Source organism: Nycticebus coucang, chromosome 16 (assembly GCF_027406575.1).
Source record: "Nycticebus coucang isolate mNycCou1 chromosome 16, mNycCou1.pri, whole genome shotgun sequence".
Taxonomy (NCBI): Eukaryota; Metazoa; Chordata; class Mammalia; order Primates; family Lorisidae; genus Nycticebus; species Nycticebus coucang.
Window position 1 is genome coordinate 71,047,973 of NC_069795.1, and position 26,287 is coordinate 71,074,259.

The 26,287-nt window shown below is 39.2% G+C and overlaps 1 protein-coding gene across 7 annotated transcripts in view; it reads right to left on the bottom strand.

Moving 5' to 3' along the window:
• Positions 1–8,868, bottom strand: part of GOLGB1 (golgin B1) — a 69,512-nt gene extending 60,644 nt beyond the window's left edge. For all 7 annotated transcript variants that reach the window (XR_008374897.1, XM_053564878.1, XM_053564877.1 and 4 more), the window contains exons 1-5: positions 8,738–8,868; positions 5,441–5,535; positions 4,494–4,646; positions 4,139–4,291; positions 1,526–1,654 (exon numbers count right to left, since the gene is read on the bottom strand). Coding sequence is in view for 6 of the 7 variants with exons in the window: in XM_053564878.1 (XP_053420853.1) it covers positions 1,526–1,654; positions 4,139–4,291; positions 4,494–4,646; positions 5,441–5,533 (528 nt within the window). In the remaining variant the exon portion in view is untranslated. The remainder of the gene's footprint in view (positions 1–1,525; positions 1,655–4,138; positions 4,292–4,493; positions 4,647–5,440; positions 5,536–8,737) is intronic.
• Between the last annotated feature and the right edge of the window lie 17,419 nt (positions 8,869–26,287).

Here is a 26,287-nt window from a genome sequence, read left to right on the forward strand (position 1 = left end):
ATTTTAAGCCTTTTTAATTTTGTGAAGGCAGAAGTGGAAACCAAATAAACACATGTATATGTATAGAGAAAATTTTTTAAAACTTTAAAAAGTTTTAAAAATAAAAAGAATTAGCATTTTTAATTGTTTGACCTCCCTTTCTTATTTCCCCTAAATACCTATCTTATTTCCTTCTAATTTCTACTTAATATAAAAGTGAATTGCATGCACTGTGGTTTTCAAAAAGTAGTTATCAAAATTAATTGGTCAAAGGAAGACAAAGCAGTAGCAGCAATTTTTCAACTTCTCTGAATCCTCACATATAGACAGCACAACGAGATAGTACATGGACATGTATCTTATAACCCTAAAATACAAGCAAGCAAGTAGGGATAAACCACCAAAAGTAATAAGACCTACATGGTATTAGAGCCCATGTAAGAAAAAGAAGGCAACAAGAGTGACATCTTAGGCCGGGTGTGGTGGTTCATGCCTGTAATCCCAGTACTCTGGGAGGCCGAGGCAGGTGAATTGCTTGAGCTCACAAGTTCAAGACCAGCCTGAGCTAGAGCAAGACCCCATCTCTAAAAATAGCTGGTCATTATGGTGGGTGCCTGTAGTCCCAGCTACTCGGGAGGCTGAGGCAAGAGAATCGCTTGAGCCTGAGAGTCTGAAATTGCTGTGAGCTAAGATGCCACAACACTCTACCAAGGGCAACAAAGTGAGACTCTGTCTCCAAAAAAAAAAAGAGTGATATCTGAAGCCCCAAGAACAGGAAAACTCCCAAATAGCCAATGTAACTGTTGGAATACACAGTTGGCCAATTTTAGAATAGCAGCAGAGTTGTCCCATTCTCTAATGCTAGGTAAATGCAAGGGGTCTACATTAAGGACTAAAAGAGCTAGAGCAGTCTAGCCCCTTGGATGTCCAGCATCCTGTGTACACTGGTGTGAGGGTTGGGTCACCCCAGGCCTTGGGCAGTCCTATTCCTATGGCTTTGCTGGGCCCAGTCCACCCAATTCTCCCAGGCTGGCCTTGCACACTGGTAGGTTTGTTGTTCTGTGGTCTTGGTAGCAATTTTCATGGGGTATCTACAAATATCAAGCAAAAATTACAAACTCCAATGCCTGTGCTAATAAAATTACTAGACAGCGGTGGCACCTGTGGTTAAGCGGGTAGGGTGCCGGCCCCATATACCAAGGGAGGCAGGTTCAAACCCGGCCCTGGTCAAACTGCAACAAAAAAATAGCTGGGTGTTGGGGTAGGTGCCTATAGTCCCAGCTACTTGGGAGGCTGAGGCAAGAGAATGGCCTAAGCCCAAGAGCTGGAAGTTGCTGTGAGCTGTGACGCCACAGCACTCTACCGAGGGCAATAAAGTAAGACTCTGTCTCTAAAAAAAAAAAAAAAAATCATTAGGGAAGGAAGGAAGGCTGATACATAGATAAATATCCACTGGGCATCTAGAAAAATATATTTCTTGTATAATAATGCATTGGGCTTTAGTGATTCATTAACCTAATGATTATGAAGCAACTTAAACCCCTACCTGTGCAGCTGGCTCTGCCTGTGCCTGGGTAAGCTGGGCTTGCAAAGTGTTAATTAATTCCTCCTTCTCCTGGAGTTTATGTTTCATTATTTCTATTTCCGTATTTTCCTCTGTTGAACTCTTGTCATGCTGAAAATGCAGGAGATGAAGTCATTTCTTTAGAAGAATTACAATTACAATATTTTATTTAAAAATTACAAAATTTGATCTTTTGCTGTAATTTTCCCTTTATAACCATTTAATTATAGTTTTATTAAACTGGTAGAAGCAAGAAAAACCAGCTAAACTAAGAAAAAGTAAGGAATCTTAAGGGTTTTCCAGTTTTAGTATGGCCAAGTAGCACCCATTAGAACCACCCTCCCACTGATAACAGCTATAAGTTGCAGATAATACAGAAAAAAGCTATTTGAAAATACTGGAGAGCAACCAAAAGCAGAAAAATGCTGGGAATTGATACTTGGTAAAAATGGGTTCCCCATTTTGACAGCTTTTAGTCTGAGGGTAAAACCAATCAGTGCCATGCAGTACTAAACCTTTACTGAAAAACTATCATAGTCTTGTTGCCTTGAAGAATCAAGGATAGAGTTCAGGAAACTATAGCTGCTAAGTAAAGAGAAAAACATCAGAAAAGTCAGTGAGGGACTGCCAAAGGGTAAGAATCTGAATAAACAACTTTCAATGTGTCTTTCTCTGAGACTATGATTAAGGAAGCTTTATGTGTCCCTGAAAGATGAATACACACCATCAGCCCAACTTAGGGCGGCGCCTGTAGCTCAGTGAGTAGGGCGCCAGCCCCATATGCCGAGGGTGGCGGGTTCAAACCCAGCCCCAGCCAAACGGCAACAAAAAAATAGCCGGGCGTTGTGGCGGGCACCTGTAGTCCCAGCTACTCGGGAGGCTGAGGCAAGAGAATCGCGTAAGCCCAAGAGTTAGAGGTTGCTGTGAGCTGTGTGACGCCACGGCACTCTACCTGAGGGCGGTACAGTGAGACTCTGTCTCTACAAAAAAAAAAAGAAATAAAAAAAATCAATAAATAAAAAAAATAACATTTGTTATTAAAACAAACAAAAAAAATGTTTTTTTTTTCCAAAAGTTCTTTGGCTGAGAGCTTCTCAGCTGAGATTCTGCCTCTTTATTGAATGCACCTCCCAAAACAAACCTAGTCCTATGTACTGGAACTACAAAGAATAATTTTGCCCTTTCTTTCACATAATAGTTGGTAAAGCATGTTGCTATCATTTCTTCAACTACATTTTCCACAGAATACCTAAATCTGTGTTGGGTATATCATAGTTAAAGTGTTGCTATAACTAATTGCTGGAATTTAGAAATCCTTTATTTAACAGATGAAGGAGATGAACTATGACATGTCGATTTAAGGTCTCAGAGGTAAAAAATAAATTTAAAATCAGAGTATAAAATAAATAATTTAAAAATCTAATAACATTAGCTATGGGGACAGTAGAAAGAACAAAATAAAGTGGGGAGAGACGTTGGTGCAACCACAGCCAGGGGAAGAGAACTGTCAGAGGAAGAACCAAAAGCAAGGAAAGAAGAATCGAGATGAAGAAATTATTAGAGAAAAGCTTTTAAAATATGTTTTGCAATGTTAAATAAGTTTATTCATAATACAGTAATGTTTATGAATATTAGCCCTCAAAACAAAACAAAACAAAACTAACCAGGGTACTGGAAAGCTAAGTAGTGACCCCAAGGGTTGCGCCTAGAGAAATTACTAAAAACTACTTTCCAAGAACTAAGAAAATTGAGACTAAGAATACTAGCAGGTCAAAGGGTAATGCAGAGTAAAATCAAGAAAATAAAAAGATCTCTTACACAGAGTGAAGTCTAGGCTCACTCTACAACTATATGCACATGTGACATGCCTACCTCCATATACTGAACTCTCCACAAAACTGAAGTTTCTGGTTCTCTAAATAGTTGGCTGAATATGAACACTTGGAGTGTTACCATACAGGAAAGATAATAAAAATGAGTACTGAGACAATGCTCCAATAAAGATAAGGCAATACTTATCCTTATTCCTCTTTGTGTCCCCAACCTTAAACTGTTGTTGGTAGCTGTCATAAACTGAGAGACTCTCTCCTATTGGGAGCCCAAAGTAATCTACCTGATTTAGCCAAGAACACATGAAACTTGAATCTACCACTATGTGGCCACAAGAGGACATAGAATATTCTGTATAAAACAACTGAATTGAAAGATTTCAGAGCTGCAAGAAACCTTAAGAGATCACCTAATCTTCTAACCAATGATGAGATTGCTTCAAAAAATATGTATCTCTCCTCTCTAAGTGTCTCACATCAGTACTTATTTCCTCTTATTAATTTTTTTTTTTAATTCTCTTAAAGTCTGGGACACGACCAGACATTTCATGTCCATGTTTTTCTGTAGCGTTTTTATTTTCCATGTACAATCTATAGTCCAGCTGGACCATAAGCTCATTAAAAAAGGACAGTATTTGGTGCTATATTATTTTATTATCTTAAACGTTTGTGATTAATGAAGATCTGCTTTACTAATCTGTTACATCAGGAGGCATTTTTTCACATACATATATTTAGAAAATACATGTATTACACCCAGTAATACCTTGGAAAGTTGCTCCTCTGACTTAGATTCTGTAGGCAGAACAGTTCCTCCTTGAGCCTTCATTTCTTCTATGTGTTTATTCAAAGAAGTTAATTTGGCCTTAGCATGAAGTTTTAATTTTTTTATTTTGTTATCAGCAGCTTTTCTTTCTTCCTGCCAGAGAACAACGATGGTCAATATATAAATGTTTATTCAATACTTACCTAACACATAACAAAAGTTATGTTCAGTATACATCATGCCGCAGTATTAGGAAAATAAGAATGAGATTCTCTAATAATATAGGTGAAGAGAAAACCTAAGTGAATGGTGTATCTGTCAAATGCTCTGTAAGGAAGGACAATAACAATAGTACCTGTAGAACTTCATCCTTCTGCTGCAGTTGAACATCTTTCTGCCTAATAATATCTTTTAGCTCCACCACTAACTTCTCTGCATAAGCCAGGCGTTCCAGAACATCCTCTTGTGTTCTATTATTAAATTCCATATCAGATTCCTGGGGTAATTCCTAGTTTTTAGAGAAAAAGTGGCCAGCACATCAGGGAAAAGGTATTAGTTTCCAAAGAAAAGTTCCTTTATTCCAATTTCATCCTTTGTTTTGCCCAACTCATATCCCTGTTAACTTAAGAATCTTTCTAACTCTGATCCAATAATAAAATCACAGACATTATAAATGTATTAAGTATTTTGTAAACATTAAGCATTTTATAAACATTATCTCATTTAAGATATTATCCTAATTTTACCAAACAGAAATTAAAAGGAAGCATAGATCAGAAACCATTAAGAAGAGCTCAAAATTTAAAATTAAGACAGCAGTTTAATAAAACTCTCTTAACCACTAGGTATTACTGCTTATCTTTCCAGAAAACTAAAGGATGTCTTTCGATTCCTTATGTGGTCCTCAGAAAATATAACACAAACTATGAGAGAAATGGTAGATGAAACTATAAAAGCAAAACGATATTCTCAAACCCAAAAGGTATTCCAGTTCCTCCATTTGTCATTTAAACCTTTCCTGTGGAAGAGGAATCTATACCCAAGTATGAGAAGGACTTAAAACGGTCTGGCAATAGATAAGGCCCTGGGGGAGAAACAAGAATGACCTCTCAAATTATCACTCTTGGTTACCATAACTGAAGGTCTTTAGGCTGCGAACTTATAGGAAAAGCATCATTTATAAAGTTTCAATTTTTTTTGACTCCTCACTTCCACCTAGCACCAGAGGAGGCTGCTAACACCCTTTTATCTTAAATTTGGAACGTATGTCTTATCAGTTTAAATCAGAACAGAGCTACTCACAGGGTCTAAGGGAGCCCTCATATTCTCATCAGTGTCATCTCCTGATAATTCATGCAAAACAACATTTGCTAATCCTGACAATCGGCTCAGCATTTCTGTAGGGAAAAAGGGGGGAAAATATAAGAATTAGCAAAATAGACATGGGTTTCTTCTATATTGGTAACCATTATCACATATAAGTGAAATAAAACTGTGCAGGTGAAATATATTACAGTCTGCAACACAATGGTCTTCAAAAAGGATATATAGATTATTTTCAATTGTTAGCCATGCAAATACTGCTGTATAAACATTCATGCATTATATATCCTTGGCCTTTGTGTGAGCCTATTGTGGTATAAACAATATGAAAACCTTTGGGGCCTTATTACTATGAATCATTTCATTTTAGACTATGTACTGCTCAAAAAAAGCACCTATGTAACTTTTAACTTTATGCCTTTATCTGTATTTGCAGCTGAAGAATGTTGGGTGATAGATTATTTAAAAAATAGAATATCTTTTGTGTATCTTCTTCTAGCCAAGAAACTTTCTCGAGCTGTGTGATTGGGCAAATTACTTAACTTCCTTATGCCTTAGTTTAATTACCTTAAAACTGGGGGGGTATTGATAGTTCTTCCCCCCTGAGGGTTGTTTTAAGAATAAAATGAGTTTGCGGCGGTGCTTGTGGCTCAGTGAGCAGGGTGCCAGCCCCATATACCTAGGGTGGCGGGTTCAAACCCAGCCCCAGCCAAACTGCAACAAAAAAATAGCCGGGCGTTGTGGTGGGCGCCTGTAGTCCCAGCTACTAGGGAGGCTGAGGCAGGAGAATCGCCTAAGCCCAGGAGTTGGAGGTTGCTGTGAGCTGTGTGACGCCATGGCACTCTACTGAGGGCAATAAAGTGAAACTCTGTCTCTACATAAAAAAAAAAAAAAAAAGAATAAAGTGAGTTAAATAATAAGGATAAATAAGTTATATACAAAACTGTTGGAACCATACTTGCCAGGTAGTGCTCTGTTATGTTACACCTACCATTTACTTTTATATTTGTTTAATGAAAATAATAGCTTTTTTGTACCCTGAAAAATAGTTTTTCATTTTCTAATTGTAAAATTATATGTTATAATATTGAATATGTTTTTCCCAGCTACATAGTACAGTATTTTCCTATTAGCTCCTTGATCTGACTAAGAGTCACTTTGAGAATTAAGGAAAACTACTGAGTCTTAACTAAATATGCATGAATAAGTTTGAGGAGTGACCTCAATGGTATGTAACTGGTTAAGTACAACCACAGTTAAGTACATCTTAAAGGTTATCTTTAATGCCTTTTCTTTCACAGGAGTTTCATTTACAAACATGAATTCCTTATTCTTCCTTCCTCTGCTAGACTATTGCTCTTCCCCACTCTTTAAATAAACCCTATGATTCTACAAAATTTTTCTCATCTATCCCATGGACCAGACCTACTTTTACAGGAAGCTTTTAAAATACAAACAATGTTCAAAGCATATAGCCCTAAATGCATATATTAGAAAAGAAAGAAGGAGAGAAATCAGAAACCTATGCTGCTTGGGTAAGGAATCAGAAAAAAGAGCAAATTAAAACCAACATATGTAGAAAAAGGACATAAAAATTACAGCACAAATTAATAACATTGAAAATAGGAAAATAGAGAACAGAATTTATTAGAAAGAAATCTTGAGACAACCAAAATGACTAACGAAACATGTTCAATAAGCCCCTGTGATGAGCAATAAATATACAATTACTCGTAGAACTAAAACTAAGTAAAAACTGGGAGAGAGCACAGTATGTAAAGATTATATGCTCTGACAACCATGAAAAAAATGCAGAACATGAATAGTATTTGCGAAAGAAAAAACTCATCAGAGATGCAAACAACTTTCTTAAAAAACAAAAAGGCACCTTAACGTGATCTTCAAATCAGGCTGGAGTGTTCTCTAGGCAAGACCTTTTTTAAAATGTCATTCTTTTAAATTTATATTCTTGTATAGTTTATATATATTTCCAGTGGAAGTCATGCATTATTCAGAGGTAAATATATAATATTTGGGGATATTCGTGCTCAAAATGTTTTAATGATTGGGTGTTCAATTAAAAATGTTTACAAACTACCAGCGTAAAGTAGTGACTAGGAAAGCAGTGAATTGGTCATGCCATGGTCAAGGGACAAAGGGTAAAAGCTGTGAAGCAGTTAATGTACAATGTTTTCAATTTTAAGAATTCTTCAACTTTTTCCTATTTCTATTCCAGGACCAAATCCTGCCATTTTTCTAACAGAATATTTCCTGAATTTGAATTTTCATAATCATTCTAACCATAGAAATTTCATCAATTAATGCATTTGGTAAGACTTTCAGCCTTTCGTTAAGTTCTTCACTTCCATCTTGCACAGAAATGTGAACGGGTCCTTTAAGAGCTCTGACAGCTTCTATCTCCAAAAGTAAAAAAGTACTTATCCGTGATTTTAAATAGCTCTTCCTACTCTTAAAATGTCCTCTCCCCATAAACCAACTGGAGGTCTCTAAAATAAGTCAGACAAACATATTCCACATTCCTCAAGGGACTCACCCTCCCCTTCACATTCCTGTTATGCAGAATAAACACACTCCATACCACCAAATCACGTTCTTTTTTTCTCCAGAACTCTCTTCGAGTTCCCTTTCCTCGAATAACCTGCTCACCACTGACGCCAAGGATTTCAGTGTTGGTGGGATCGCAGGTATCGTCCTTCTTTTCTCATCTTTCCAATAACCCATTAGCAGGATCATTGGACAGGCCTCCGTTTGCATTAATATCGCCAATGTTTCTGTAATCTCCGCCCTCAAGATCTTTGTTTGGGTCCCGCCTACCTTTTGGGACACTAAGTTTGTCGGGGCCTGAGTGCAGGAGCCGGGCAGGTTCTCTCCCACCAACTGCTGCGTACGCAGGCCGGCTTAAGCAGGCCGCTCAGGGAACAAGGCCGAGCGGACAGGACTGACCTGCGCGCTTTTCTCCATCGGTCTCAGAGGAGAAACGTCCTGGGGAGGGGACAGACAGCGAGTATGTGCTCCATGGAGACGCAGGGAGATCCCAAAGCCCCCGAAGGGGCCAAAGAGACAAGTGGGTTACTAGAACTAGGCCTGGTAGGTGAAGAGAGGCCGGTGAACAGCTGGATCCCGGACTGAATCCAGGAGAGGCCGGGCGGGGAGGGGCCTCAAGAGTGGCCGCTTTGGCGGCCCCGCGCCCCCTGTGGCTGGGTGACCGTTATTGGACTCACAGAGAAGAAGAGTTGGGGAGCGTCCCCCACTCACCTGGAAGCGGTTGCCGCCGGAGGTTCCAGCTGCCCCCCTCCCAATTTAAGCCACGTCAGCTCGGGAACCCGTACGCTACACCTACCACCGCCGCGCCCCGCCAGGGACTCAACCACTCGCAGTTGGGACGGAAGATGGGATTAGAACATTGACCAATCAGAGCTACTGTCAGGGCGTTACCAGGGCGACCAGGCACGCCTTGTTTATGACTATCCTAGCAACAAAGATGGAAGCCAATCAACGGTAGAAAAAGCTTTACTTCCTTAAAGAAACAGCCAATGGATTCTAAAGCTTGAATGAGGGGCGGGATCAGACAGGAGCGAGTACCCGGAAGAAGATCTGGGGGAGGACGGGAAATGTTGAGAAGGCGGCCGTCCCGGGAAAGGTCAGGTGTTCTCGGTGTGAGGAGAATATGCTGGTTTCTTCTGCTTTGTTGGTTGTGCCTTACCCAGACTATGACCCTGATTTCGGTGGAGACTTCGGACTGCGGGCACCAGTTGCCGTTGGGACTGTTGAGTGAGCTGTAAGAAGGGAGTGAAGAGTACCGGCTTTGCTCTTAAGTCGTAAAATATTAAAGCCGCTTAGTCGCTTAGTTGGTCGCTGTTCGTCTAGTATAACCTTTTCCTTTTACTGATGAAAAATGAGACCCAGAGAAGGGATTTGCCCAAAGTCAAACCTCGACTTAGTGATGGAACTCAGACTAAAACCCGTCAGTGTGCAAAAGGATCAGCAGTGTCTCTGAGGGCCGGACTGTGAGAGGTAGAGAATAGCAACTACCAGGAATGTGCCCCTTAGGGAATGAGGTTTGAGCTCAGTCTTAAGCGAAGGGTGAGATTCGAAGGTTTAGGGAGACTGTTACAAATGCTTTGCTTAATACCCTAAGGAAAGGGGGGAAAGCAGTCAGCTTCCAAAAATTTGTCATTTTAGGCACTCTCTGGACAATGAAAATTACTTACTAGTTTGAATTTATTGAATCATACTGTGCACTCGGCTAGCTCACTGTGTTTATTTACATCCTAGTGATTTCATAACCCTTTGAGGTTCAAACATAAACCCAGCAAGGCTTGTCCTGGCTACTCACCTAAAGAAACTGGAGATTGTTACACTACGTGAAATAAGCCAGGCCCAGAAAAATATTGCATGTTTTCAGTCATATATGGGAGCTGAAAAAAGTTGATCTCGTGGAGTAGAATGATAGTTACCAGAGGCTGGGAAGGGTGTTTGTGTTTGGAGAGGGAGTGGATAAAGAGAGGCTGGTTAAGTACAGTTAGAAGGAATAAGTTCTAGTGTTTGATAGCATCGTAAGGTTACAATCTTTGAAATAACTAGAAAAGAAGATTTTTTAATGTACCCAACACAAATGATAAATGTTCAAGGTGATGAATATCCTAAATACCCTGATTTGGTCAGTACACATTGTATGCATATATCAAAATACCACATGTACCCCATAAATATGTACAAATATTATGTATGTTTAAAATGAAGAAAAATAAATACATTGCAGTCCTCTTTACACACTATACCTCCTATTTTTTCTCCTAAGGATTTTGCCATCTAACATATATTCTATTCATTTATCTTGCTTATTTTCTCTTAGATTATTAGATCCAAGAAGGCAGGAATTTTCGTATCTTTTCATCTTACCTATATCTGCAGGTCTCAGAACAATGTACAGTAGGCCACTCAATATCTGCTGAATCAATAAAGTACATATAATTATTCCCACTTTACATGTGAGACAATAAGACTTCAGAAGGTTAAGTAATTTGTAGGAGGTCACATGGTGAGGAGAAGAGCCAGGATTCAAAATGGCTATCCAGTATCAAAACTCCAGCACTTCATCAATGTATTACATTTTCAAATCCTTGATTATGCCCATTCAGCAAACCCTAAAACCTGGATTAGTCTAACCACTGGTCTTCTCTACTAACTTCCGAGTGCAAAATGTGCTAGAGACATCAGGACAGCATTAGTGTTGTCAATATCGTGATGTCAGTATCGTGACCACCAGACATTCAGTTCACTCCATCTTCAGCATGCTCGGAAATCTTTGGTATCTTCAGCTGCTTCTCCCATTACCCACAACAATTATTAAAACCTTCAACACCCTCATCAAGTCCCAACCCCATACCTACTCCTTACATTTGCAACAGATGAATTTGCTTTTACCTTAGGAAAACAGAAACCATCACCTGAGAGTCCTATTGAGTACTCCCTTACACAAACTTCTACATATCTGCTTTCATGTTCAGCCTCCAAATTGATCTTTTAGTTTGAACAGAATAAAACTTCCTTATAGAAAATATTAAAAGTTGTCTGCCAAGGACGTCTTCCCATGGCCCTACCTTCTATTGGATGAGCACAGACTGGTCATTGGTAAGAATTACAGTAAATCTAAGAAAATGAAAGAAGGAAGTAAGTTAAAGAGCTAGACCAATTTTTTTTTTCAAATAGCATTGAAGGATTCGAAATAGTTTAGAATACAACTTAATAGAAGCAATTTAGGCTCTGAGAGTGTGATCAAGATAATAAAAAATAATTAGGAGTTGACCCAGCAAATAAGGTGAAGAGTAGTGAAGGTAGATAGTGCAATATGTGCACAGACTGGGAAACTTCAGTGATGTGACTGAACAGATAGGCATTGACTAGGTCATAAAATGATGCATGCCATTTTATGAGAAGGAGAAGTTAGAGACTACAGAAATCATAGAAATCTACTTAAGTGTCCTGGGGAGTGACCTTTCCCTAATTAAAAGTATAGCGAAGAAAAGTTGGGGGATAAAAACATCACATCTCTCATATAACTATTGCCCAATTCCTTCTCCCCATTTTTCCTCCTCATCCTCTCTTACTTTCCCCTTTACCAAAAGCAAATTTATCCCAAAACTTTCATACAGATTTATTTATTAATGCATCCTTCATACCTAATATGATAACTTAAACACGGTATATGCTCAATAAATGTTTGTTAAATTAAAAAGTATATAAGTCCATTGTCTTACTCTCTACAAATAAATCTTAAAATAGAGAAGAAATTTTCTTGAAAAATATTAACTTCAGGATATATATAGTAAATTATATATAAACATATAAAATCACATTGATCACATCAATCACTGCAGAAAACATTCACAAAATTCAATACCTGTGCATGATTAAAAAAAAAAACAACTCAGAAAACTAGAAATAGAAGGAAACTACTCAATTCAATAAAGAACATCTACAAAAGCAAAACTACAGCTAACATTCTTAATGATGAGAAACTAGATGCTTTTCTTCTACCATCAGGAACACAGCAAGGGTGTCCCAATTCATCACTCCTGTTCAACCAACATTGTACTAAAGCTCCTAGTGAGAGAGGATACCTGAGAAGGGGGAGGTCCAGGAAAACAGGTCTTCTCAAGGAGATTACAGGATACACCTGCAGGGTCCTCTCCATGGTGACTCAGCTCTTGAGAATTTGTAGACTTAACTTCCTAAAACTTGGACATTTCCACTTCTGTGAAATCTTGTAGTTCTGTGGGGGCTGGAATAGCATCTCCCACTTGATTCAAGTCAGGAAGTGCAGCCATTTGGAATTCTTCTATGCCACAAGCTCCCAGGTGGTGAATAAAGCCCTTCCTCTTATAAACAAAGTGTTTAGGTGCTCTTTCTCTTGGTTGGGCCTTGTCTTCCTGCAACACTACCTAATATAAAACAAGAAAGGAAAATAAAAGTTATATATATTGGGAAGTAATAAATAAAACTGTTATAGATGACATGATTGTTTAGAAAAATAAGAATAACAAAAACGAAAATCTCTTAGAACTAATAAACATTTCAGCAAGGTTGTGGGGGGAAAAGTTAATATATAAAAGTTAATTGCTTTCCTATATACCAGCAATGAAAAATTGGAATTTGAAATGTAAAATAAATGCTATTTGCATTAGCACCCCCCCAAAAAAGAAAAAATAAATACTTATAAATCTAACAAAATATGTACAGAGTCTATAAACGGAGGAAACTAGCAAGCCTCTGATGAAAAAAATTAAAAATCTAAATAAATGGAGAAATATTTCATATTCATGGATAGAAAGATTCAATATTATTAAGATGTCAATTATTCTCAACTTTATCTATAGATTCACAATGATCCCAATCAAAATCCCAGCAAATTATTTTGTGGATATTTACAAACTAATTCTGAAATTTATATGAAAAAGTAAAAGACCCATAATAACCAACAGAAAAAGTTGAAGGGCTGACACTACCTGATTGAAGACTTGCTCTAAAGCTACAATAATCAAGACAGCATGATATTGACAAAAGACTAGACAAATACCTCAGGGGAACAGAATAAAAAGCTCAAAAATAGACTCAGATAAATGTAGCCAAATAGTCTTTCACAAAGGAGCAAAGAAATTCAACAAAGAAAAGATAGTCTTTTCAACAAACACTGCTGGAACAATCAAAGATTCATATGCAAAAAGTGACACAGATTTTACCTTTTACAAAAATTAATTTTAAATGGATCTTAAGACCTAAATGTAAAATGCAAAAGTGTAAAATTTCTAGAAGATAATATGTGAAAAAATTTAGATGACCTTTGGTTTGACAACGACTTTTCAGATACAACACCAAAACCATGATCCATTATGGTGAGGTGGAGGGGGCTGATAAGTTGGACACGACAAACTTCTCCACAAAGCCACTATAAGAGGATGCAAAAGCAAGGCACAGGCTGGAGAAATTGTAAAACATCCATTTGATAAAGGACTGATACTCAAAATGCACAAAAAAACTCTTAGAATTCAAAATGTAAATACAAGCATTTCACAAATAGGCAAAAGATCAGAAAAGACACTTACCCAAATAACATATACAGATGGTAGATTATACCCTTTATCCTCATTAGTGAGAGAGGAAGCCAGAATTCAAGTTTAGATATTCTAACATGTAAATGCTACACTGCACTGCCTGGAGCACTGCTTACTGACCCTAAGGCTCACTGTCCAGCCTCTGTGATCTCTTCCTTTTCTCTTTCTCTTATGCAGTAGAATTCTCCAGGGAAGGGTTACTATTATCCAGGGCAGCAAACGCAGCATTTTGGGAGTTAGATAGTCCTGAAAGACACCTGGTAGCCACCTCAGGACTATAGCTACAGGAAGTAGTGGTACAACTAGCTCGACGGTAAATCATCTCTGAAAACTGAGGGAAAGGGACTCACTTGTCAGCCACTGTTGGAGTAGCTACTGGGGTGCCAGGCATATAACTAGCACTCTATCAGACATGGTAAAGTAGAAAATTTTATCTTTGTCCTTAAGATGTTTGCAATACAATTATCGATATGCTACTTATAAGAGGTATACACAAAATGCCTTAAAATAATTACTATGCAGCATATGGGTAAGTTCAAAGGAGTAACGAACATTGCACACAGACTCAAAGTTGAACACTGAAGAATTGATCAGAGTGTTATGTGATTAAAAGAAATGCCTCTTAGAATTACTTTGGGGTGGGTACCAGCCCCATATACTGAGAGTGGCGGGTTCAAACCCAGCCCCAGCCAAACTGCAACAAAAAAATAGCCAGGCATTGTGGCGGGTGCCTGTAGTCCCAGCTTCTTGGGAGGCTGAGGCAAGAGAATCACCTAAGACCAAGAGCTGGAGATTGCTGTGAGCTGTGACGCTATGGCACTCTACCGAGGGTGACAAAGTGAGACTCTGTCTCTAAAAAAAAAAGAATTACTTTGGGGTAAATTTTAGAAGAGGGGGAACAGAAGGGTGGAAAGACGAGGCTGGAAGGGTACTACATGTAATATAACAGCTTATGCAAACAAAGTGGGCGGTTTGCCCCTCTTTCCATAACGTTACTTCAGGTCCATTTTGATGGTTTGGCCTTGCCTTAAGGCAACATCTTTTCAGATTAGATACTTCCTCAACCACCTCTAATTGGAACTGGTTAGAGATGACTCAGCTTCAGCATCATAGTTCTAAGTTGGCTGAGATCTGAGAAGTTGACTGGCTTTTGACACAGCCCCAGCTCCAAAGTCCCTTAAGAAACTTGTTCAAAATTAAAGAAGCTTAGGCTAAATTTAAGGCACTTGTCAGGGATAAATCAAAAGTTCTCCTGGCATACAATGGTCTTAAACTCTATAGCCAACAGGGGCCACCAAAAATAAGTGATGGAACCATTTACCCAAAGGTTCTCCCACAGAATTTGGCACTCTCAGCTGCATCAGTTCTCAGCCTCTTCCTAATCAGGTCCAGAGCTGAGCCAATGATACCATCCTTCATCCTCTGGAGACAGGCTCTGAATTTGAAAAGGTCAGATACTTCAATCACGATGTTAAGTGGCGTGATAGTGGCATCTCAAAAGCAAAGGTTTGGAATGGCTAACAAACATATGAAAAATGCTCATCATCCCTAATTATCAGAGAAATGCAAATCAAAACCACCCTGGGATGTCACCTAACCCCAGTGAGAGTAGCCCACATCACAAAGTCTCCAAGCTGCAGATGTTGGTGTGGATGTGAAGAGAAGGGAACACTTTTACACTGCTGGTCAGACTACAAACTAATACAACTCTCTGGGAAGGGAGTATGGAGAACCCTCAAAGAACTCAAATTGGACCTCCCATTTGATCCTGCAATCCCATTACTGGGCATCTGCCCAGAAGAAAAAAATCATTTTACCATAAGGAAATTTGCACTGGGCTATTTATTGCAGCTCAATTTATACTCAACAAAATGTGGAAACAACCTAACTGCCCACCAAGCAAGGAATGGATTAAGAAGCTGTGGTATATACCATGGACTACTATTCAGCCATTAAAAAAGAGATAGAGACTTCATCAGAGAAAGGCAAATCAAAACTACTTTGAGATATCACCTAACCCCAGTAAGAGTAGCCCACATAACAAAATCCCAAAACCAGAGATGTTGGCGTGGATGTGGAGAAAAGGGCACACTTCTACACTGCTGGTGGGAATTCACACTAATACGTTCCTTTCGGAAGGATGTTTGGAGAATACTTAGAGATCTAAAAATAGACCTGCCATTCGATCCTACAATTCCTTTACTAGGTATATACCCAGAAGACCAAAAATCACAATATAACAAAGACATCTGTACCAGAATGTTTATTGCAGCCCAATTCATAATTGCTAAGTCATGGAAGAAGTCCAAGTGTCCATCAATCCACGAAAGGACTAGCAAATTGTGGTACATGTATACCTGGAATATTATACAGCCTTAAAGAAAGATGGAGACTTTACCTCTTTCATGTTTACATGGATGGAGCTGGAACATATTCTTCTTAGCAAAGTATCTCAAGATTGGAAGAAAAAGTATCCAATGTACTCAGCCCTACTATGAAGCTAATTTATAGCTTTCATAGGAAGGTTATAACCCAACTATAGCACAAGAATATGGGGAAAGGGCCAAGGGAGGAGAAGAGAGGGGGGAAGTCAGGGTGGAGGGAAGGTAATCGGTGGGACCACACCTACTGTGCATCTTAGAATGGGTACAGGCAAAACCTACTAAATGCAGAATACAAATAACTAAGAAAATGCCATGAAGGCTATGTTGAACAGTTTGATGAGAATATTTCAGATTGTATATGAAACCAGCACATTGTACCCCTTGATTGCACTAATGTACACAGCTATGATCTAACAATAAACAAAAAACAAGAATAGTGATTTACATAGTGTTTACATAGCAACAAATGTATGTAAAACAAAACCGAGAAAACAGGTCAGGTGGATTTTGTGTGTTATACTGTCTCATTAAAGAAAATGAGTCAAGATTGATCTAAAAAAAAAAAAAGAGAGAGAGAGATAGAGACTTTACATCTTTTGTATTAACCTGGATGGAAGTGGAACACATTCTTCTTAGTAAAGTAACACAAGAATGGAGAAGCAAGAATCCAATGTACTCAATTCTAATAGGAAGGCAGTAGATGAGCTAATACAAGGTGGGGGGCAGGGGAATGAGGGAGTGGGGAGAGGGGATGAGTAGGGAGTATGGGGGGGTCACAGTGTATGGCACATCTCTTGGTGGTGGTACACATTATAAAAGTGACTTTACCTAACAAATGCAATCAGTATAACCTAATTCTTTGTACCCTCAATGAATCCCAAACAATAAAAAATAAATAAATAAAATAAATAAATGACTGAACTGTAAAAAAAAAAAAAACAGCAAAAGTTTTTTGAATCATGGTGTAGCCTCTGGGAAGTAGGTGGATACATGGTCACATTTGGGTGCCTATTTGTTGAGTAGTGTCTGTCTATAAAATGCAGATGTAGCAGACAGGTACTGGAGATCCCTCAGTGCTGAAGACAGAGGGACTGCTGCACTGTGAACTGTGCAAGCTTTGTTCTGGTGTCCCAAGGAGGCACCATGGAGGCACAATTTATCTCCATGTCACCGTTGGCAGTCATCCCTTATACTAATTGACTACGAGACAGATGTCAGAGAAGGCTCTCCAGGAAAACTGGAGTTTTTATTCTCTGAATTTCCTCCTGGAAATACTGGCCTTCCTGATTAGGCATTAGACCCATGGAAAGAATGGGCTAGCTTTAAGGAAACTGAGTCCAGACATGGTGACTTTTTCCTCTTGAACCTCTCAAAACTTAGAATTTACAGCAGCCTTTAATGTGTTTTTTTCTGCCTATTTCTGGGCTCCTAGTAGGCACAGATTCCTATATAGGTTCCTATATATGTGTGTGTGAATAGTCTATCTCTGAGGTGAAAGTTGGGGTCTGTTTCTGTCTGTGGAACTGCAGGAGTGCTTCCTTGCTTCCTCCTTGATTGGCTTTGGGCTGGGAAGTGAGCATGGCAGTCTGGGCTTTAGGAAGGCCACAGATGTGGAGTGAGTTGGTATCACAGTTCGAGGTTTCCCAGACACATCAGAGTTGCCAGCTTCTACCTTGGTGGTAAGGTTTCCAGTGTCCATCTTTCAACTCTCAGCAAGCATCCTCAAACAGCATCCGCTTTCCTAAATGTGGGCAGAGATGAGCAGGAACCCTGGCATAAGGGAGAACAGGAGAGCTAAAGAAGCCAGGCAACCTTGCATGGGAGATGGTAGAAATTGCCTTCCAATCATGGTCTATGGCTGGGTGCTGCTTTTTCTGGGAGCTGAAAAAGACCTCACTGTTAAAACTCGCACTGTGTCTATAGAAGCTGGAGATGCTGGGGCTATTTGACTAAAGGTTCTGAAACAGGCTAGGCTCCATGACAATCACAGCCTCTGCTAACTCCAAGTATCTTATCCTACCAAATCAGCATGCTCTTGGTCTCTAAAAGAACTCATGGACCCAGACATGAAGTGATGAAAGCCCTGGCAGGTAAAATGCCAGGGGAGACTCAGACTGATGGCTGGGATCTCTACACCATCTTCATTCTTCAAAGGGGATGGAACCATGGAGGATCCCCAACAGCATTCAAGTCATAAGAATTCTATGAATTATTATTGAGCATTTACAGTGCATGGGAAAGTCATGTGAGGAGCAATGGTGACTTTCTCATCCTGGGGCACCTAGAACCTAGGGCATGAGGAATTTGAAATCAAAGAAACTTCTAGGAGAGGTGATCAGAAAACTCTTATTGAATATTCATTCAACAAATACTTAACTAAGCACAGATTATGGTCTATCAGGGGTCCTCAAACTTTTTAAACAGGGGGCCAATTCACTGTCCTGCAGACTATTGGAGGGCCAGACTGTAGTTTAAAAAAAACAAACAAAAAACTATGAACAAATTTCTATGCACACTGCACATATCTTATTTTGAAGTAAAAAAACAAAACAGGAACAAATACAATCACACCGCCTCATGTGACCCACGGGTCGTAATTTGAGGACCCCTGGCACTGATAAGTCTTATTTTTATCAGAACATAAGGCTAAATCCCAGGCCTCTAAGCAAGCTTTACGAGTAAGACTTCTCTACCTTATCAGATTAAGGAATGTTCTTATGTACCTTAGGGGACGTGGCAGACCCCTCTTTTGGGAGATCCCAAATACTATAGAGTTTCCTCGTGATACAGCTGTATTTAATGAGTTTACATACTAACAAGGAGGCACCGTACCTGAAGTTACATATCAAACTGACTTCTCAGTATGCTTCATAAGCACTTTCATGCACTGGGTCACTAGGATTACCCTCCATGATTAACAAACTCATCCCATCATCACTGATGTAACTGATAAATTTGAAGATTTTCACATAAAGCAGACATTGTGAGAAAGTGTATAGAATCCATACTGTCACTTATTCTAGGTATGCCCTGCTCAATAAACTCCCCTTGATCTTTATTAGAAGATCATTTCTTTAATAATTAAGATATTTTCTCCATTTACTATTTTATAGTTCTAAGCATGTATATTCAACTTAGAGTCAAGCTGTAGTCATTAATAAGTTTTGTATAACTAGCAGTTTATAGCCTCCCTTCTGATCCCAGAAGGAAATGCAGCCTGAATCTCTGTCTCCTGCCTTATTCCTTTGTTTCTCCACATTACTAACCTTCTCATTCTCCTTGACACACATATTAGTTCAGCTGGCAGGCACAAGAAATACAGGCTGATTAATATGAATGAAGGCTGCATAATTCACAGCCCTAGTAATAAGATGCCTTATAGGAGCTCCGAAGGAAACAGGTATCGAGTCTCCCAACCCTGAGAAACTGTTTTTCATTACAATATGTGATTTCCTTTTTATGCCTGTGTAGCACTGAGAGGAGTATACTCTAGAGATGACCATTGGGGTCATCGACTCTTTTGTCATCTATATGTAATATATGGGCATTCTATGAAGCCAGTTTATTCTTTCCATATTTATTAATTTATTTTATTAGTCTTTCTATTCTGCTTATTGTTCATTCTTGTGAGTCTATTATATAAAAATGCAGAGCACTTAAAATTGTTAGGATCTCTTAATGGCAAGATAGGCCATTTTTGCATATGTGCTAGCGAAATCGACATTCGACACATAGTTACTGAGTGACTCCTTCATGATAAACTGAAAAGATACAGTATTTTTTCATTCTTTGCCTGGAACAATCTCTCTTTCTACTCCTTCAACTGGTCAGATCATCTTTTACTTCTTTGAGGGGCTTCCTCTGATCATCTCAAAGACTAAGTGACTCTTGTGTACATATCACTCCCTGCAAAATAACAATGACCACATCTTAAATCATTTATTTGTTGAATGCTTATCTCTCTTACTGGAATGAAAGGTCCATAAGCAGAGACTCTTATCTGTTTTCTGCATCTAGCACAGTGTCTTTTACATTACAAATGCTTATTGATAGTCACATGAATAGATGTATCTCAGAGTTTTATATTTCTGACATAATAAAATATTGCAAACTCAGTTATTTAGCAATTATTACTTGAGCATCTCAGAGTGCATAACACATAATAAGAGGATTTTTAAAAACTTCAGGCACACCATTCCAGCCCTCAAGAGAGGTTCAATAAAGTGGACAACGTATTTGTATACAACAATTAAATACTTACCTAAATCCCAAGTACCAAAAGAGTGTGTGGATGAATGAATGATTTAATGAAATTATTTGATGAAATGCAATTTAATGAATGATCATTTTAGACTTGGGTTTAACATTGGACAAGTTAATGTCTTTCAGCTTTAAATTTTACAACTGCTCTATTTTGAAATTCCCTAAATGAGTCCTTCATTTCTTTCAGTTCTGTTATATCCTATCTTTTTTTTTTTTGAGACAAAGGCTCACTATGTCCCCCTCAGTAGAGTGCTATGGCGTCACAGCTCACAGCAACCTCAAACTCTTGGGCTTAAGCCAGTGATTCTCAACCTGTGGGTCATGACCCACAGGAGCTGTATTAAAGGGCCATGGCATTAGGAAGGTTGAGAACCACTGACTTAAGCGATTCTCTTGCTTCAGCCTCCCAAGTAGCTGGGACTACAGGCTCCCGCCACAATGCCCAGCTTTTTTCTTTTTTTTTTTTTGGTTGTAGTCGTCATTGTTGTTTGGCAGGCCTGAGCTAGGTTCGAATCCACCAGCTCCGGTATATGTGGCTGGTGTTCTAGCTGCTGAGCTGCAGGCGCCGAGCCTGTTCTATCCTTTCTTACATTGCCTATTTCCTTAGTGATTTTTTCATTTATGCCTTGTAATTTTTTTGACGTCTTTGTGTTGTTTTTCAACTTTCTCTTCGATCTCCTTCATATTATTTGCCATCCACCTTCTGAATTCCGTTTCTGACATTTTGAAAATTTCCTTTTGGTTGGAGTCCCTTGCTGTGGCTCTATTGTGATTTTGCGGGGATAATGGACTAGCTTGTTTTCCTGTTTCTCTTGTCTGAAACCTCTTTTCTGAGCTCAGGGCAGACAGGTTTGCAGCTCATCTGTTCCCAAAGAAGGAGAGGTCCTCCAATGGCACTTTGTGTCCTACTCTGGAAGACTGACCTGCCAAGAGAGGAGCAGATGGATGTGTGGAAAGCCTGCAAGGCAGTGGTTCTGTGCTTTCTTTTGCCCCAGTCCAAGCAGGTGATGATCTTCGTACAGAGTGATGGGTTGTTTCCTCAGGCAGCTGTTGGAAGCTCTGGTTGGGGCTGGGTGAGACCCTCTCCACAGGGGCCAGCTGTGTAGGAGATGGCTCTGCCCAGTTCTCTGTCACAGCGGCAGCTAGGTGAGGCTATCTAGGTGGTAACTGGGTGTCAGGGTTGTGCACTAGTTGGGTGTGTTAACTAGAATTTGACATCCCAAATAACAAATATCTTTTTGTCATATTAAGAATTAGTTAAACACTGTTTAGTATCCCCAAACTTTATCAGCCACTGAATTCTTAACTCTGAATAACTTCTCCTGATCATACTCTTGGTAGTTCTGTAGACTTTCCCCTGGTCTAAACTTGCTCTTTCTTCACCAAACCACTGTCCATTTTCTTTCTTTCTTTTTCTTTTTTCTTTTTTTTTTTTGGAGATAGTCTCACTATGCTGCCCTCAGAAGAGTGGTATGGTGTCACAGCTCACAGCAACTTCCAACTCTTGGGCTTAAGCGATTCTCTTGCCTCAGACTCCCAAGTAGCTGGGACTATGGGTGCCACCACAACACCTGGCTATTTTTGTCACTGTTGTCATTGTTGTTTAGCTGGCCTGGGCTGGGTTTGAACCCACCAGCCTCAGTGCATTTGGCTGGCGCCGTAACCACTGTCTATGGGTGCCAAACCCACCGTCCATTTTCTTAGGCCCAACCCCCTCAATTTCTAGGTCCCTGTACTTGGAGAAAGTTAATCATCCTGAAGGGGGACCTGTGTAGGGGAGGCCAAGAATGAGGGACTGGAAAATGGCCTCTGACAAGAGGAAACAAAAGGAGAGCCACAGCCTCACTTGTGCAATCAACATACCACAGTCCCTGGGAGGGGAAAATGGAACCTTGCATCATAAACTTTATAACATCATAGAAAAGGGTGAGAGGTCAATAGGAAACTATGCATTTCTATATCATGTATATCAGGATTGGTACAATCTAGAAACCTTAGTTTACACATAGAAAGTGCCAATCAGGAAAAGGGAATATGCACGAAAACTATATAACCTCAGACAAAGACCCAAAAGTGGCAACCCACTCAGGACCCCTTCCACTGCACTGGAAGTTTTCCTCTTTCCTTTCTCTTATCTATAATAAAATCTATCCTGTCGCTTATGGATAGTTCGTGAATTCATTCAATTCCCAAGCCCAAAGACCTGGCAGAAAAATTCAGGTAACAACGCCCTCTCTGTGCAATTTTTGAATCCTGCCAAACCCCTTTTATACCATCATGCTGTGTCATTATGATCTCCTCTTATCTCTCTCCCTATAAACAAAGAGCTTACTGAGAGACCTTTGTTACGTCCTTTGAATTTTCAGCATCTGTCATAGTCACTGGGACAAGATAGGTACTCAGACCTACTTGAGGAATGACACTGAAATTAATAAACATTGGGGCATCTAAAGAGAACAGCCAATAACAATGAAAACAGCGTTCACAAGAAAAGAAAAAGAGCTGGCACTGTTTAGCCTAACAAAAATAATGAGCCTTCTGCCAGTTTTCAAATAGTCTGTAATGAAGTCTAAGCAAAAAGATGCTGATCCTGAGTTATTTTTATATATGTAAAAATTAATCAGATGGTACACTATAAATGCCCTTTATGTATGATATCCCTTAATCTGGGAGAACAAAAGAGAGAGAGAAGAAGAAAGGAAGGGAGAAAAGAAGAAAGGAAGAAAAGAAGGGAGGGAGGGAGAGAAGGGGAGAGAGAAAGGAAAAAAGAAAGAAAGAAAACTAAATTACTCTAGGTTACATACAGACTTCTCCAAAGCATTATAAAAAGATAGAAACTAGTGGTGTGATGGCTACACAATTCTGAGGAAAAGAATGACCCTAAAGTGTGACTCTAAATGGTTATGTGCTATCAATTGTCCTTTAACCATAAAGGCAAGACAGTCATTTTTAAATATGTAAAAATTCAAGAAATATAATATTCATGAATCTTCACTGATATAATTTTGACCACAAAGTCCAGCCAACTAAGAGGTGAGTCAAAATACTTAGAAATTGAGAAGACATGGCAAAAGATGTAGTGAGCACTGAATCCATTTCAATGTAAAACAGAGATTGAATAATTGTAGAGATTAAGTTAATAGAACAGATTACAAATGTTATTACAATTTGAAAAATTGATAAAGCAAATAAAAGTGTATAGATAGGGCTCAGCACCTGTAGCTCAGCGGCGAGGGTGCCAGCCACAGCCACATACACCAGAGCTGGAGGGTTTGAATCCAGCCTGGGCCTGCCAAACAATGACAACTACAACCAAAAAATAGCCAGGCATTGTGGCAGGCGCCTGTAGCCCCAGCTACTTAGGAGGGTGAGGCAAGAGAATCGCTTCAGCTCAAGAGTTTGAGGTTGCTGTGAACTGTGATGCCACAGCACTCTACCTAGGGCGACAGCTTGAGACTCTCAAAAAAAAAAAGTGTACAGGTAGGACAAAGAAAGTTAGAAACCATGAGTATGCTAATTTCCTTAACCTTCTATAATAGTCAATAGATACAGTCTTAAGTTGAAATGTGTAATTAAAAAATGAATCCTGGGGGAAAAGTTGGTATTCAGTTGTTTTCCTGTCCACCCAAAAATTAAAGCAGAGGTTGGACTTTGAATACCATTGAGTTCCATTAGATATTAAGAACTATCTTCTTTTTTATTATTATTATTATTAATTCATAGCTGTGTACATTAATGCAATCACAGGGCACTATACACTGGTTTTATATACCATTTGACATATTTTCATCACACCGGTTAACGTAGCCTTCCTGGCATTTTCTTAGTTATTGTGTTAAGATATTTATATTCTGCATTTAGTAAGTTTCACATGTAAGAACTATCTTCTTGAAATCAAAGTTGATTGAGGACTATCTTTTGTCCAGAATTAAGATAGGAAGAATTATATCCACATTAGATATTTCAAAGATTAGATAACCATCTGCCTGTAGTTTAGAAATGACATCAGAAGAATATTAAGACCCTCATAGGTTGTAGGTTCTTGGTGTGTGTCAGAAAGCAGAAGGGGAATACCAGAAACCCTGATCCTCTCAGTACCTCTGCAACCCATCCCTTAGCTGTACACTCTGGTGTTTACACCACTATCATCAAACCACCACTGAGATGAAACTAAAATGGAAGAAGGTGGAACCAGCCAGCCAGCATAGCCCCAGTGCTTACGAAAGAGAACGCAGAGAGAAGGACAATGAGCTCAAACCCATCTCCAGACCTTCCAGACCCTCAGGTTATGAGGGAGGAAGAGAGAGAGAGACAGAGAGACACAGAGAGAGAGAGAGAGAGAGAAATATGGAGAGAGAGAGAGAGAGAGAGAGAATGTGCACATGCAAGGGAGACTTTTGAGAAAAGGGATAGTAGTCTTTATAGATAGCAGCCCTACTGGTTGGAGGAAGGAAATGCAAGGATTTGAACATAAATTCCTGGGCCTAGTTTCAAGTCTTTTATCTGGTAGCAATAAGGACAGTGGATGAGACAAAGCAAGAGAAAAAAAAAAATGATAGCACATTTTTTTGCATATACACACCAAGTCTCTTTGTACACTCACAGCCTCTTACATAGATGCCTTCAGTATCCCATGCCTTTTGCCTGCACCATTAGAGACCACCTCTTACCTACCATCTGTCATTCCTTCTTCACTGTTTCTGATTCTTTCCATTATTCCAGTGTCTCACCCTGGACAAGAACAAAACCTCTCCATTTCTGTCTCTTGGTATCAACAGGCAATCCCCAGCTTTGCAATTACTATGGAAGCTTTGAGGCACTGAGGAGGAGAGGAAACGGAGGAGGGGTGGGGCAGGCTTTGATTGGCTAGTGGCTGTCAAACTTTGGGGCAGAAAGGGGCTCAGTTGGGAAAAGAGGAAGCAGAGAGGACACAAGATGGGAAAAGTCAGGGAAACTTTCTCAGCATGTCCCTCAGAAAGAGAGGGAAAATCTGAGTTTGCCATTATCAGCACCCTGCTCCTGAAATGCTGAGTCCTCTGACGAGTCTCTGAACAGTTCCCTCAGCCTCTTCCCATTCAAATATTAAAGTGACTTTAACAATGAGGAAAAGTACTACGTTTCAATGTCCCAGTTTCTTCATCAGTACAAAAGGGATAATCATAGCTGGAAGGAGGATATAGGAAACAATAGGACAGGAAAGCTTTTTAAAACTTTCTAGAGACAAGCAGGGGATCCCAGTATTACAGGTAAAATCCCCAACCTCTTTGAACAGATGAACACAATTTTCTAAGAATTGCTAAGAATATGAAAGAAAATGCTAAGAATATGAAAGAAATGAGAGATGGAGGATACGTATGGTATAGAAAGTGAGGTAGAAAGCAGGAATTGGGAAAGATGCATCATAAACTAGATCCTTTCTCATGGCATTAAGCTGTTGCAGTCATTGAGTTTTCCTAATTTTTTCTTGTAGAGATGTTTCTCCATTGTTTGATGTTCATTGTCTTCAGTTGTTTCATATTTTATTTGTTTTTGTGTTTTTCAGGTGGGAGGGCAAATATGGTCCCTGAAACGGTTGTCTTAAACTAACTTTTAATGTGGTTTGTAAGAAAGCAATAAGTAATTGATACCAAAATTGATAGCTAGATATGAGATATTTCCATGTAAAGAAAATCCTACAATTTGTGCCACTAGCTTTGTGATCAAGTATCAGATAAAGATGGAAAGAATTTGCAAGGGAATTAGAAAACTAACAACTCATACTATGAAGTGGTGAAACTGTAACCTATCAACTACAAAAACTTGACAGCATGAAAATTTATCTAATGAACTGTAGCATATAAGCAGTGAGACTTTCAGGAAAAAAATCTTACTAGCTGAATATATGATAAGAAACTATAAGAAAAGAAGAGAGATAATGAGATAAAAGGCCAGTTTGTTGGTATCATTTAAATCTATCATAGAGGGGCTAGCACACCTTTAGAAAATGACATTTCTTATCTCTCATCTCATTTGGTAAAACATTCCCAAAGTCAAAATCAATATTA